This window comes from Cnephaeus nilssonii (assembly GCF_951640355.1).
Source record: "Cnephaeus nilssonii genome assembly, chromosome: 14".
In the NCBI taxonomy this organism is placed as follows: domain Eukaryota; kingdom Metazoa; phylum Chordata; class Mammalia; order Chiroptera; family Vespertilionidae; genus Cnephaeus; species Cnephaeus nilssonii.
In genome coordinates this window covers 3,933,988-3,947,624 of record NC_137085.1, presented here as the reverse complement: position 1 = coordinate 3,947,624, position 13,637 = coordinate 3,933,988, and the positions used below count along the sequence as shown (strand labels likewise).

The following is a 13,637-nucleotide window of genomic DNA, read 5'->3' as shown; positions in this document are numbered from 1 at the left end:
AGCCCGGCTTCCCGAGGGGAGAGGAGGAGGAGGAAGAGGAGGGCGGGGGAGGAAGGGCCGGGGAGGGGCGGGAGGAGCGAATGGGAGCGGTGGTGGCTAAGGCTCCTCGAGCCGGCCGGGTACCACAAGTCTGTCCTCCGACGTCAGGGCGTCATTAATAACCAATTAGGAGGGTCACCGGGAGTCTTATAAAGGCGCTGAGGTTTTGCCAAGGCGAAGACCGACCCGGCCCGCGCGCAGGAGGCGAGCGCACGTCCGAGCGCCCCTGGCCGCCGCCGATTCTCTGCAGCCGCCCGCCCCCCACCCGCCCGCACCCGCCCGCACCCACCCGCCTTCGCTTCCATCCCGTCTCTGCCGCCCTCCACGCCGCCTCTGCCATCCCCGCTGCTCTCCCCATCGCCCTTCCTCTCCGCCCGGCTCCCCCTCGTCCCCCTTCCTCCCAGCCACCCCCTCGCCGCCCTCCGGCACCTCCTCCCTCCCCGGCTCCTCTGCCGTCTCCGTCGGCCCCGCAGCCCTCTCCTCTCGCCCCTCCGCTCCCCTCTCGCCCAACACATCTCCGCGTCTGCCCGGCCGTCCGTCCCCGGCGCCGGCGAGCCCTGGGCCGCCCATGATGGGCTCCGTGCTCCCGGCGGAGGCCCTGGTGCTCAAGACGGGGCTGAAGGGTCCGGGGCTGGCGCTGGCCGAGGTCATCACCTCCGACATCCTGCACAGCTTCCTGTACGGCCGCTGGCGCAACGTGCTGGGCGAGCAGCTCTTCGAGGACAAGAGCCACCACGCCAGCCCCAAGACGGCCTTCACCGCCGAGGTCCTGGCGCAGTCCTTCTCGGGCGGTGAGTCCCGCCGTCGGGCCGGCCGCGTCCCCTCCTCCGGGCGCACAGACTCCCCGCCTGGCGACGCGCGGGCTGCGGGCTGCGGGCTGCGGCGGGGCCAGAGGCGGTGAAGCCGCGCGGGTCCACCCGAGCGTCCCCGCGGCTCCGTGGGCCTCGGTTTCCCAGAAGCCGAGTCCAGACGCGAGCAGCCCAGCCCGGGCGGGGCGGGGCGGAGCGGAGCGGAGCGGAGGACAGCTCCCCACCCCGCCGCTCCGGGAAGGATCGGGAGCCGGATCGCGGCGCCGAGGCTGCGGAGCCGGCGGCCCCCCGCGCTCCCCTGCCCGCCCCTCGCCCCTTGGAGCCGGCGGGCTCCGGGCATTGAAAGTCTTACTAGGCGTGTAATAGCACTTGACTCGAGAAGAAGGGGTTTTAAATTCATTTGGTTAACTTGGGCTTGACCCGCTAAAGTTCCCACTTAAACCGAGCGCTTTAAAAGGCGGCGGGGGCCGGGGAGGGGGCGGAGGGCGGGCCGGCGGGGAGAGAGCGCGGCGGAGGGAGCCGGGGAGAGAAAGAGCGAGGAAAGTTTCTTTTCTTCGGGATGTCTCAAGTTCTCCCTCCTCATTCATCACCCCGCAAACCGTCTCCCCCGGCGCTGGCATCCCCGCGCGGCGCCCTCTCTTCCCCCGGGACGATCTCTGTTCCTCTCTTAATTTACCGTGCAGACTAATTCCACTTCCATTCACGCTATGTCAACCATCTAATCCCCCCTTTTTGTAAGGGGAATTCCTCGGCCCCTTTTAAACAAGTCCCCTCCGCATTGAGCTACAATTTACTGCTACAGCATTCTTCCCGGGCTAATGAATTTAGAATTAGCCATTTCTTTCGAATGGAGCCCAATGAATGCGATCGCGTTAACGGCGTGACAAATTGCCGCCGCGCTGCAACCGACACCGGCTCCCCCCGCTTCCAGCCGGCCGGCGCGCGGGCATTTTCCCAGGTAGCTTAGAGGGGCATCTTGTGAGACACGGAGGCCGCCCCTGTGCGCCTCGCCGTTCCCACATCGGCTGCCGGGCCCGGCAGGGGGACCCCCCCAGGGACGGCGGGTCGCCCCAAGCTCTTCCAGGCCCGGAGAGGCGACGACTTCAGGGCTCGCCTGGGTTCGGGAGCCGCCCTTCCCGGCACCCCCGATTCTGGAGGCGCCGAGGGACACAGGCGCGCCCTGCCCGGGGTCACGCGGGGAGCGATGCGTCCCGCGTTTCTCTGGAGCCCCCTTGGCCTCGCAGGCCGAGGTCTGTTCCCAGCGCTGCCAGCCCATCCCGGGGAAGGGGCCTCCCGCACCGGGCAGGACTCAGAGCCCCTGACCGCACCCTGGGGCCTCCGCGCCCGGTGCCCGAAGCGCTGTGAGCTTGCAGCGCAGTGAGCTCCGTGGGAGTGCGGGGCGGAGGGGTGGGCGGGGGCGGAAGAACACAAAACCAAAAAGTGTCGGCTTGGCCATCGCCTCCTCCAGGGAGCTGGCCTTAGTTTACCACATGTGGGACCACTCACTAGATGGGTTCAGTGGTTCTTCAGCTTTCCCGGGGTGAGGGCAGGGAGAAGATGGGTGCTTTGAGACTTCGTGGAGAGACTAAAAAAAAAAAAAAACAACAACAACACAAAAACAAAACAAAACTAGAAATAAGCCCCCAAGCACAGCTTTCAAGGGCACGGAGGGTTCCGGGGTTGCAAACAGCACGCGGAGCCTCCCCAGCCGCAGCCCGCCTCCCCGCACCGGCCCTGCGCACACGCGCGCGCGAGTCGCCCCCCGGGCGGCTGGGGTTGGCGGGGGGGGGCAGGCGGGAAGGGCTCCTGGGCGCTGACCCTGTGGGCCGCCCCGCCCTGCGGCTACAGAGGTGCAGAAGCTGTCCAGCCTGGTGCTGCCGGCGGAGGTGATCATCGCGCAGAGCTCCATCCCGGGCGAGGGCCTGGGCATCTTCTCCAAGACCTGGATCAAGGCTGGCACCGAGATGGGCCCCTTCACCGGCCGCGTCATCGCCCCGGAGCACGTAGACATCTGCAAGAATAACAACCTCATGTGGGAGGTAGGCGCGGGGGTGGGGGAAGGGGGGAGCAGGGGGGAGAGATGGGGGTAGGGGAGCGCGGGGTGGGGGGGATGGGGGTGGGGGCTGGGGAGGGGAGCTCCGACCGCCCAGCAGCTGCTTCTGCCCTGGTTGGGAGCTGCGGCCTTGCCCGCCCTGCCGCTCCTCAAGGCAGGACCCTACGCCGCTGGATCCCCCCAACCCGCCCCAGTACCTCCCCTCTCTCCACACCCCCCCCCCCCAAATCCAATCCTCTTTCCTCTGGCCAGATCTATGAGTATGCCTGTTGTTGGCTCACTTCACAGAAGAAGGCACTGAGACCGGAGAGGCCATGTGCTTGCCCAGGGCCCATGGAGACTGGCAGCCTCCTCGCGCCTCTTAACCTCACCTCTCCCTCCCCTGGAGGCACAAGCCCTGTGGTTACTCTCTCCTTGCTGCTGGGTTAGGAAGTTGGGGTCCAGGTTGAGCTCTGCAGATCCCTGGCAGCTCTCCCAAAGGGGCTTAGACCGGGCCAGGCGCCACCGTGAGCCAGCCTTGCCTCTCTGGGCTCCTGCGTGCCCTCTGGGGCGTGGCCAGCGCCTTCCGCTGCTTTGGGGAACCCTCTCCATCCCCCCAGAGCTCGCAGGGTGCTTCTTTGTCTCATCCGTGATCCCTGGAGACCCTTTTCTAATGGGGATGGGGAGGACATGGCAGCCGGAAGGAGCTGTGGCCCCTAGAGATGGACTCCCCACTGGCCACTCCTAGCCAGCTGGCCTCAGGCAAGTCACGGCGCCACTCTGAGCCTCTCAGTTCTCAGCCGGAAAACTGAGATGGGAAGAGCCGTGTCCACTTCCTGGGGCTGCTGTGAGGATGGAGAGAGAGCGCCTGGCCTGGAGCCTGGGCTGGACACAGGTGGCACACCTGCCAGAGCGCTGCCTCACCTGGTCCCCGATTCCCCTGTGCCCAGGTGTTCAATGAGGATGGCACCGTGCGCTACTTTATCGATGCCAGCCAGGAGGACCACCGCAGCTGGATGACCTACATCAAATGCGCACGGAACGAGCAGGAGCAGAACCTGGAGGTGGTCCAGATCGGCACCAGCATCTTCTACAAGGCCATCGAGGTGAGCGCGGGTGCTGCCGCGGACCAGACGGGCGCCCGGGAGTCGCTGGGTGCGGTGCGGTGCGGGCAGCTGTGCCTGAGGTCTGCTCTGCATGGAGGGGCACGGCCAGCGGCCCAGCGGCCGCCCAGGCTGTAGGGCTGAGGCCCATGCACCCCGTCTTTAGGAGCAGGACCCCCAGGCACGCTTTCTGCCGCAGACCCGGAAGGACGGGACTTTGGATGTGATGCCGTTGGGAATGTCATGAGCACCTCAACAGTGAGGCGCCTGGGCAGCTGCTGAGGGTGTCCTGGGGTTCAGAAGCCATAGCAACACAGAGAGCCAGGCAGGCAGGCAGCCCAGGGCAAGCGTGCGGGTGGGAGAGGGGGCGGTGTCTGCAGCGGCTTAGCGGTGTGTTGTCCCTCATTCTGCATGCGTGGGACACTGATGACATGTGGGTCACGATCTAGTCTCAGCTGTCACATACCGGCCACTCCGGGTGTCAGGCTTCTCCTAGCTGCTGTACCGCATTATCCTACTTAATCCTCACGTATTTAAGCCACAAGGGGGGATTCTGTGATTGCTACAGTTTACAGACATGGGAACTGGATCTCAGTCGGTGGCAGGCAGACTCAGGAGCTCTGACGGGGCATCGGGGGCGATGTTAACACTAACGCCTGCAGTGGCGGAGCTTCTCAGAGGAGAGAGAAAGGGGGAGTAGCGGACAGATAAATATCACCTCCCATGGTCCTGTGGGGTGGGGGGAGCTAAGCCAGGCCCAGGGCATGAGAAGGTTCAAGAAGATGGGAGAAAGAGATGCTTGGGCAGACGCAGACAAGCTCAGTGTTTGGGGAGGAGCTGATGGTGAGCTGAGTGGTGGTGGCCAAGGAGGCCCAGCCTGTCGGGACCTTCCTGGGCAGCGTCCCTCGGCAGGAAATTCACTCAGCATCTGGCCCAGGACGGGGCGTGCTGCCTGGCCTCCCGGGAGGGCAGGCGGCAAGTTGTCGGGAGCGCTGTTCAAGGGTGATGGGGTTGTTTGCCCTCCACTTTTCCGGACCTCCTGCTTCTGCTTGCAGGTGGGGAGAGGCACAGTGCCCCTTGGGTGGGGCGGGGCTTGGCTGAGTTGTAGGGTGGTCTGAAGGAGCCCCCCCTCCCCCCCCCCCCCGAGTCCGGGAGTGACTTCTTGTTAGCCTACGCTCCCTTTTCTCCCGGGGACTCAGATCCGCAAGTCCTTCCAAGGCCCAAGGGGCATTGGGGCCTAGAAGCTTCTGGAATTGAGGTCCGCTTGTCCCTGAATAACCAGGCCTCAGGGAATCTCCTGGGGATGACCCCAGAATGGTATTTGCCTGGTGTGGCCGGGGCGTGGGCCCCAGCTGAGGTGTGTGTGGGGAACCCTGGGAGGACCCGGAAGTGGAAGATAAGGAAGGTGAGCATTCCTAGACTGGGGTTCAGGTGAGGTGGGACAGTGTGAGGCAGTGTGACGGAGGACTGAGGTGGCCAGGCCCAGGACAGAGGTGGTTCTTGTGACCATCCAGCGGGGCTAACACCCTGAGAGAGCAGACATCCTGGAATCGGCCTCAGGGGTGGCCGAACCCCACTTCTGATAGAGAGCACCCTTCCAGATCCTCTCCCCTCTCACCCTCACACATGCACCCTCACATGTGTACACGGCTACCCAGCCATCCCGACTCAGATGCACCTGGGGACCCACACCCACACGTCCCTCCCCCGCAGACACGCACACGCACCCAGGAGGCCGACAGGGGCGCCTGGGTGGTTTGGGCTGAAGGGCTTCTGGCTGGGGCAGACGCGGGGCTGGTCTCATCTCGCTGTGCACCGTCTCTCCTCCTGCGGGCTGGAAGCTGAACGGAGCCAGGACACGTTAATAGACATTTATACAGGCGTTCAGGGTCAGAGGGCCGGCCGCCCGAGAACTCTCCAAGGAGGGACCTGGGTTTATGAGAGTTTGAAAACGTCATCCACATTCGATCAGGAGTGTAAGCTGATAAAAGAAGATCAGGAAGAAGCCCCGTCATTTATGATATTGGTAGCTAGTAGCACCCTTGGCCAGGAATGCTCTAACTTCGTCCAGTAGCACATCTACATAGACGGGCCTGGTTGAGGGAGGGGCAAGAAAACACAGAACATCACCCATGTTATTTTTACTAGGTTTGGCTTTTTATTTGGTTGAGAGAGAGAGAGAGAGAGAGATTTGTTGTTCCACTTACTTAGGAATTCATTGGTTGATTCTTGTACGTGCCCTGACTGGGGAATCGAACCTGAAACCTTAGCGTATCAGGACGACGCTCCAACCAACCAAGCTACCCAGCCAGGGCTTCCTCATTTTATTTTTACTGCGTGAAGTCGGGCACACTTTTCCGTGGTGACAGTCTCCTCAGGTTGTGTTGTAATGTCCGATTCCACCTACCAGACTACGTGAGAGTGTGGGCGTGTGTGGCCCTCGTGCTGCGGGTCCAAGGCCGCAGCTCACGCGGCCCTCCGAGGCTCCGCCGGAGGACACGGGTGCACCCAGACCTCCCCCCAGACGCCCCTGGGAGAGTCGGCTCTTTGTTCTGGGCCCGCGTGCAAGTTAGCCAAGGGGAGAGGCCTTTGCGTGATCGGCTTTCTTCATCTTCCTGTCACTCAGAACTATTTATGTTTCATAACAGTAACCCATTACTTGCCAAAAAAAATAAATAAATAAGAAGGAAGATCTTTATTCAATAAGTGGGATATATTGCTGCTGCTGCGCCACAGTTTTCAGCCGTCCACACGGAGACGAGGGTGGGAGTGTCAAGGCCAGGCAGCCCGTGGAGAGCGTGGAGAGCGCCCAGGCCTGTTTTGCATCCGGCTTATCTCCTGGCATGTTATCCCTGGGGCACCCTCCTTGCGCATTGCGACCAGGAAGAATTCACTATAACCTCAAGTGCCTACAGTGACACTTCTAGAAAGTTCCCAGCCCATGGCGAGTGGGAGCTCCGTGTTGAATGAATACTTCTTTCTGTAGGTGAGGGGGGCTGAGCTGAAAGGGGGACACATGGACCCAGTTCTCCCAGGAAAACACCCCCACCCCTCCCACCGGAAGCAAGACCTTTGACTCCAAAACTCAGCACAAGAAAAGGATGTAGGAATAAGAGATGGTGGGGTTTTTTGGATTTGGGAACGAGGAAGAGAATTCCTAGTCTTTCCCCTCCCCGTTTTTTTGACAAGTTACTGGCCCTGAAGTGTGGGCTTGTCTTTTGCTACTTTCCTTCTCATCTCAGGCAGTTGAGCTTTTTCCCCCTGGTGTGCATACCCCACCTCTCCTTTCTTTGGCCCTAGTGGGGTAAGCTCGGTTTCCCTTTGACCTTGTTCATCGGTGGGTGCAGGTAAGGTGCTCTGATTATTAATGAGCAATGTTAAGGACACTGTGTGAGCCTTTACCACGTGCGGGTGCCTTGCTAAGGCTTAGCAGCTTCTTAGAAATAGAATCCTCTCCGCCCCGTGAGGTGCTCTCCATCACTCTCCCCATTTTAATGACGACGGAAGTGGGGTTCAGGGAGACTGAGGGAGATTGCTGGGCTGTGATTTGAGTCCAGGCCTGTCCGACCCCAGAGCCGAGCCTTTGGCCACCACGGGGCCTCCCTGGCCACTATCTATTTGCTGGAACTCTATTAATTGGCGTGTCAGGACATCTGTGGTACAATGGAAATTGATATCCGCCCAGATGACACGGAGATCCTTCTAGACCAGGGCTTCTGCACCGCCTGGGGGAGGGAGGGCCGCGGAGCCCCTGGGAGCATGTTCCATAGTGCGGCGGGAATTTGTGTTAGGAAAACAAACCCCAAACCCCGTCATTTCAATTTATAAAAATTCAGAAAAGGAAATGTGGCAGGACAAACCTTGCGGGCTGATAGAGAAGGTTAGGAAGCATGAGCTGAGAGATGGTGTAATTTGTCCCCGGGAGACTCAGCACTGATATTCCGCCCTCCCCTCCAGTCTGGGTGACGGGTGTGGGACTCAGTTGCTCTGGGAACTGTGTGGTTGATTGCATGTCCCGAGCCAGTCCCTGCTCCCAGAAAAGTGAAGGAGCGGCTGATTCTGGTTCTCTGAGCCCCAGGGAGAGCCTGGCTGAGGGTTGGCCTTAAAGAAACAGCGCGAGTGAGGGGACGAGGGGGCCTGCAGGGCACTGTGGCTGGTCTTTGCTCTTAGGCGGGCAGCTGGGTGGGAGCTGGGGGGGTAGGGGGGGCCTCCAGACAATAGGACCAGGATCTCAGGAAGAGGCTGCCTGGGAGCAGGCAGAGACCAGACGTCCAGACGAGGGCGGCTGCTGGCTTCCCAGGGCTCAGAGGGCTTCCCAGTTCCCGGGTCTGTGCCGGCCAGGCTGCCTTCCCCGGTGGGGCTCAGAGGGCTGGTGGCTTCTTGCTGTCTGGGGATGTGCGTCATTCTCAATTCCAGTAGGTTCTTCTTAACAGATTCTCTTTCTTTAAAAAAATTTTTTTTTGTTTGGTATAAAAATAGTATGAGAGCGGCTCATTTTTTAAAAGATCAGATGCGTCATGTAGAAAATGGAAATCACTCCGCCCATCACGCTGCTCCCCAGGAACCTAAATCAGCGTTTGTTAATTGTCTCAAAATGACAGGCCCTTCACTACGAGAACCCGCTAGTGACTGGCATCCAGAGTGGGAGAGAGGCTGGCTGCTCCTTCTCTACCCTGTTACGTGTTTGCACAGTTTTGTCCGTGGGTCCGCACCACTATTTTAACCTTATAATTAATTTCAGTAAAACTACTTTGAGTACATTTTAAAGATTGATTTTAGAGAAAGGGGGAGAAACAGCGATCCTGTATGGCTCAGGGGAAGACTCATCCAACTGCAACCAACTGAGCCACACCGGCCAGGGCCCATTTTTGTACATGTGAAAGATGTTAGTCAGTAAACGCCTCACCGTTGTATTGAGACGGTTAATGTGGAAGCTCTGGAATAATAATTTTCAAATTTTGTGCAGTCTCAGAGGTCTTGGCTCCTCAGTCATCATCCCCCTTTTTGTTGTTATGTTTAATTAATAATGCTTACTGTCAATTAAAGGAAAAAGGCCAGCGCTGACTTAGTCTGGAGGTGGCGCTGCAGCTCAGGGCTCAGGGTGACATCCCGGGGGAGGGAGAGTTGGGGGGCGGCTTGCTGAGCCTCTCATCCCTTGTCTGTGGGAAGTAGTGGGGGCCCAGCCTGTGCTCTTGTCAGACGGTGAAGGCACAGCCACGGTCACGCTGGGCTTTCACGGCGCCAGGTGCCAGCGGCCCGCGCCGCGCTGCCAGCTCTGCGGACTCCCACGCGCCTGAGATCGCCGCCAGCTTCTCTGTGAGGCTGGCGAGCTCGGGAGTGGGGGCGCGGGGGGGGGGGTCACAGCACGCTCTCCTGTGTGTCGATCGCGTAAAGAGCTTTGTGTGCCCGGCTCCTCTGCACCCCGACTAGCACCCAGGGCGGCCGGGGCAGGGCTGCTGTCCCTGCGTTCTGGTGGAGGACACCGAGGCCCAGAGACTTGCCCAAGGTCACATGCTCAGCAGGTGGGGAGCCCGAGGGGACCCCAACATGACTGAGCTGGAAGCCTGTGCTGTGCGTCTCCTGAAGGAAGAGGCAGATCCAGGCCATCCAACGGGGGCTGGTTGCTGTACAAAATCCACGATGGATACATGTCAGTCCATCTGAGAATTGCAGCCAGGCCTTGGGGCGATATTGCAGGTGACTTACAACCAGAGTCCTAAAGTTGGGGGGCCTCAGAGACCCCAGTTCCCGCATTTGAGGCAAAGTGGCTTATGCAAGGTCACCCAGTGCCCTCATAACGGAGGTCCCGTGTGCGCTGTCTCGTGGCGAGTGGCTTCTTTCACAGTGAGTTTATTTGAAATATTTTAGTTCCATCCTCCGGTTTTCTAAGGGCTCACAAAACCCCTCTCTTCGCCGCCCCTTTTCCAGCAGGGCCTCTAGGTCTGACCTGCTGGCCTCCTGGACAGTGGCCTCCTGGACAGTGGCCACGGCTGTGAATGACCAGAGAGGCCTCCAGAACTTTCGCTGTGGTTCCTGCTTTCTTTGAGGCACCACCTACTTGTCCGTGGGTTCAGACTGCACTTGGTTCTTCCATATTCCGGCCCCCCACCTTCCCCCCCCCCCCCCCCCCGTGAGCTGGCGCCACCCTCTGCCTGTTCTCAGCGCTCCACTTCCCTCTCCCACCTGCCGCTCCCCGCGTCCCTCTGCTTCCCGGAACAGAGCTGGCTGTGTCTCCCCGCCTCTGACCAGAGGAAGGAGGGGTGCAGGACAGTAGGTTCACAGTATGATGGGGGCCTGCAGGCCAGAACCGCATGGAAGGGGTGGGCCCTCGCTGTGAGCACAGAGGCCACGGGAGGGCCTGCACTGCTGATACCAGATACCCCTACACGGAACCCCATCGGATCTTTTGCGTCACTAAAAGGCCAGGGCCCTGGCTGGTGTGGCTCAGTTGGTTGAGTGTCGTCCTATGCACCAAAGGGTCACCGGTTCAATTCCGGATCAGAGCACATGCCCAGGTTGCAGGCTTGATCCCTGGCTGGAGTGCATGTGGGAGGCAACTAATAACTGTTTCTCTTCCTCCCTTTCTTTCGCTATAAAAAAAATATCAATGAAAACATTTTTTTAAAAAAGAGGACCCACCGGGAAAACAAACCAGCTGTTGCCTGGGGTGTCCATGTTTCTCTGGACAGACCAGAGTGACCCCGGGGTGGGTGCCAAAGCCAGCTCTTCTGGGGTGCAGGCCTCAGGAGGGTGATGGGCCGTCCCCTCTCTCATTTGGGCCCGACGGCTCCCCGCTCGGCTGGGGTACTGGTGGCCCCTTGAGATGTCCCGGAGGGTGGTGCGTATGGTCAGCTCCACTCAGGAGCTGGCCGCCCACAGCTCCCTGGATTAGCGCTGCAAGTCTTCCCCCTGACGGCCACTCCCAGGGGCAGGGCCTCCCTGGAGCAGAGAGCCTGTGCTGTCTCTGGCCTTGTATGCCATCGGCCAGGACACGGCACAGTGGATTTCGTGTATGGCCGAGTGGCCCAGTACTTCCTCAGGTGGCAGCCACACAGAGCCCTGTGATGGGGAGGGGATGCCCTGTGGAGTGGTGCTGCCTTGGGGTGCTTTGGATGAGAGCATTATTGGGCAGGGGGTAGCCAAGTGCCACGGGGTACCCCGCAACGCAGGCTCCCTGGGAACATCCAGCTCTGCCCTCAGACTTGAGGGCTGGCTGACTGCTCCCCCCACTCCCCACGTAAGAAATGGAAAGTCTTCTAACGTTGGGTGTCTGTCACGTCTGCTCGCTGTGAGGCTGCTGTTCTGTTGCCATCCGCTTGGGAGCGCTTGGGAGTCTGGGAGGCAGCAGATGGCGGGAAGCCTGGGCAGGAAGAGGGGAGCAGAGCACCCAGGGTCTCTGTGATGGTGCAGCTGGTTGGGAATGGCGTGTGGAACAGCGCCCACTGGAGCCACATCTCCATGGCAGGTGCCGGACAGGTGCCTCCTGGCTGTGAGGCAGTGTGCGGAGTCCTCTCTCTCTCTCTCTCTCTCTCTCTCTCTCTCTCTCTCTCTCTCTCTCACACACACACACACACACACACACACACCACTGCCTCCCTGACCGCCTCTGGCCTCCTTCTCTGCAGATGATCCCTCCGGACCAGGAGCTGCTGGTGTGGTACGGGAACTCGCACAACACCTTCCTCGGGATCCCCGGTGTGCCCGGGCTGGAGGAGGAGCAGAAAAAGAACAAGCACGGTAGGTATTCTCCACGAGGCCGCCATGACACGGACCCTGGAGCCCAGTGTGTGTGTGTGTGTGTGTGTGTGTGTGTGTGTGTGTGGTGTGTGCGTGTGTGTGTGTGTGTGTGTGTGTGGGTGTGGTGTGTGTGTGTGGTGTGTGTGTGTGTGTGTGTGGTGTGTGGTGTGCGCGTGCGTGTGTGTGGTGTGTGCATGTGTGTGTGTGTAGTGTGTGTGTGTGGTGTGTGTGAGTGTGTGTGTGTGTGTGTGGTGGGGAGGCACCTGGCTCAACCTCCAGCACCACTGAGCACAGGGGACCTGGTTCGAGGAGGCCGATGCCTCGGGAGCCACCGCCTTGGCCCAGGCATGAGTGAGCGGCAGTCCTGTTTTCTGGCCAGAACAGAGTAGGGGCAGGGGATGGGGGGGGTGGCCCCCCAGAGGCAGCCTGGTTTGGCAGGAGGAGCGAGGGCCCAGGCTGCGGGAGCCTGGGTGAGGTTCTAGGGCTGCTGTGCAATCCTGGGAATGGCTCTGTGACTCAGTTTCCCCATCTTTAGAGGAAGGGGGTTGGGTAAGATGATCTCTTAGCTCCCTCCGGGCCCTGAGGCTCTGTGCCTTTCCCCGCTCTGCCGCTGGTGCCCAGCCTGGCACTGAGTGGGCGCTCAGTGTAAACCTGTGGAAAGGCGGTGGGGCAGTTGCCTCGAGTGTGTTGGAGGGTCGCTGATCTATTTTGTGCCAAGTATTGGGCTAAGCATTTATCCCCTCGGGTCCTCAGGAAATCCTTGTGAATTCTGATCACCCTTATTTCTAGAGGATGCATCCGAGGCTCCTGAACCATGCTCACTGAGCCCTTATCTGCAGCTGCTGACAAACAGTAATTTCTCTGGTCCTTACAGCAGGCTCAGGGCGGTGATGCTATTATTACCTCTGAGGTGAGGAGAGTGAGCGCAGTTCCCTGGTACATAGTAGGCCTCAGTAAATGTTTGTGGGATAATAAATGAAAGGAGTTTTTCTTGGGGGGCCGGGTAGGGGTTATAATAGTTATTTCCACTTATGGAAGGCTACCATGGGGCGGGCACTTTCCATTCGCGGGCTCAGGCAGGTAAGTGCCCAGCACAGAGTAGCCTTCAGCTTTTGGTGATCGGCTCCTCTAGTCCTGCAGAGCGCCCCTGAGGTGTGGCAGGCTCCCATTTTACAGATGAGAAAGTTGAGGTTTGGTGGGCCAAGTCACTAAGTCTCCGAGTCCTCACAGCGTGGTCTGGAGTCCAGCTCCGGCCTGACCCCACGCCAGGGCCCTTGCTGCCCCTTCCAGCCCCCTGCCAGCGCTCCCCATCGGTGGCCCGAGAACCATCCGAGGATTAGAGGCGGGCAGATCCCGGGCAGGACCGCTTGCGTGGGGAGCGTGGGTGTTGGGCGTCGGCCGCGCGGTTCTAACGAGGCTGCTCTCTCTGCCCCGCCCCCCCTGGGACCCCGCTCTCCCCCGCGGCCCCCCGCGGCCAGAGGACTTCCACCCGGCGGACTCGGCGGCGGGCACCGCGGGCCGCATGCGCTGCGTCATCTGCCACCGCGGCTTCAACTCGCGCAGCAACCTGCGCTCGCACATGCGCATCCACACGCTGGACAAGCCGTTCGTGTGCCGCTTCTGCAACCGCCGCTTCAGCCAGTCGTCCACGCTGCGGAACCACGTGCGCCTGCACACGGGCGAGCGCCCCTACAAGTGCCAGGTGTGCCAGAGCGCCTACTCGCAGCTGGCCGGCCTGCGCGCCCACCAGAAGAGCGCGCGCCACCGGCCGCCCAGCGCCGCGCTGCAGGCGCACTCGCCCGCCCTGCCCGCGCCGCACCCGCACGCGCACGCGCCCGCGCTCGCCGCCGCCGCCGCCGCCGCCGCCGCGCACCACCTGCCGGCCATGGTGCTGTGAGCGCCCGCGCCCCGCCCGCG

The 13,637-nt window shown here is 61.0% G+C and overlaps 1 protein-coding gene across 1 annotated transcript; it reads left to right on the top strand.

Annotated features, from left to right (window-relative positions):
- Positions 1-607: 607 nt before the first annotated feature.
- PRDM12 (PR/SET domain 12) lies at positions 608-13,617 on the top strand (the record flags this gene model as incomplete). The annotated part of the gene is made up of 5 exons (XM_079791475.1): positions 608-830; positions 2,697-2,887; positions 3,831-3,986; positions 11,609-11,720; positions 13,199-13,617. The coding sequence occupies 5 exons, from the start codon at positions 608-610 to the stop codon at positions 13,615-13,617; spliced, it is 1,101 nt and encodes a 366-aa protein (XP_079647601.1).
- Positions 13,618-13,637: the final 20 nt, after the last annotated feature.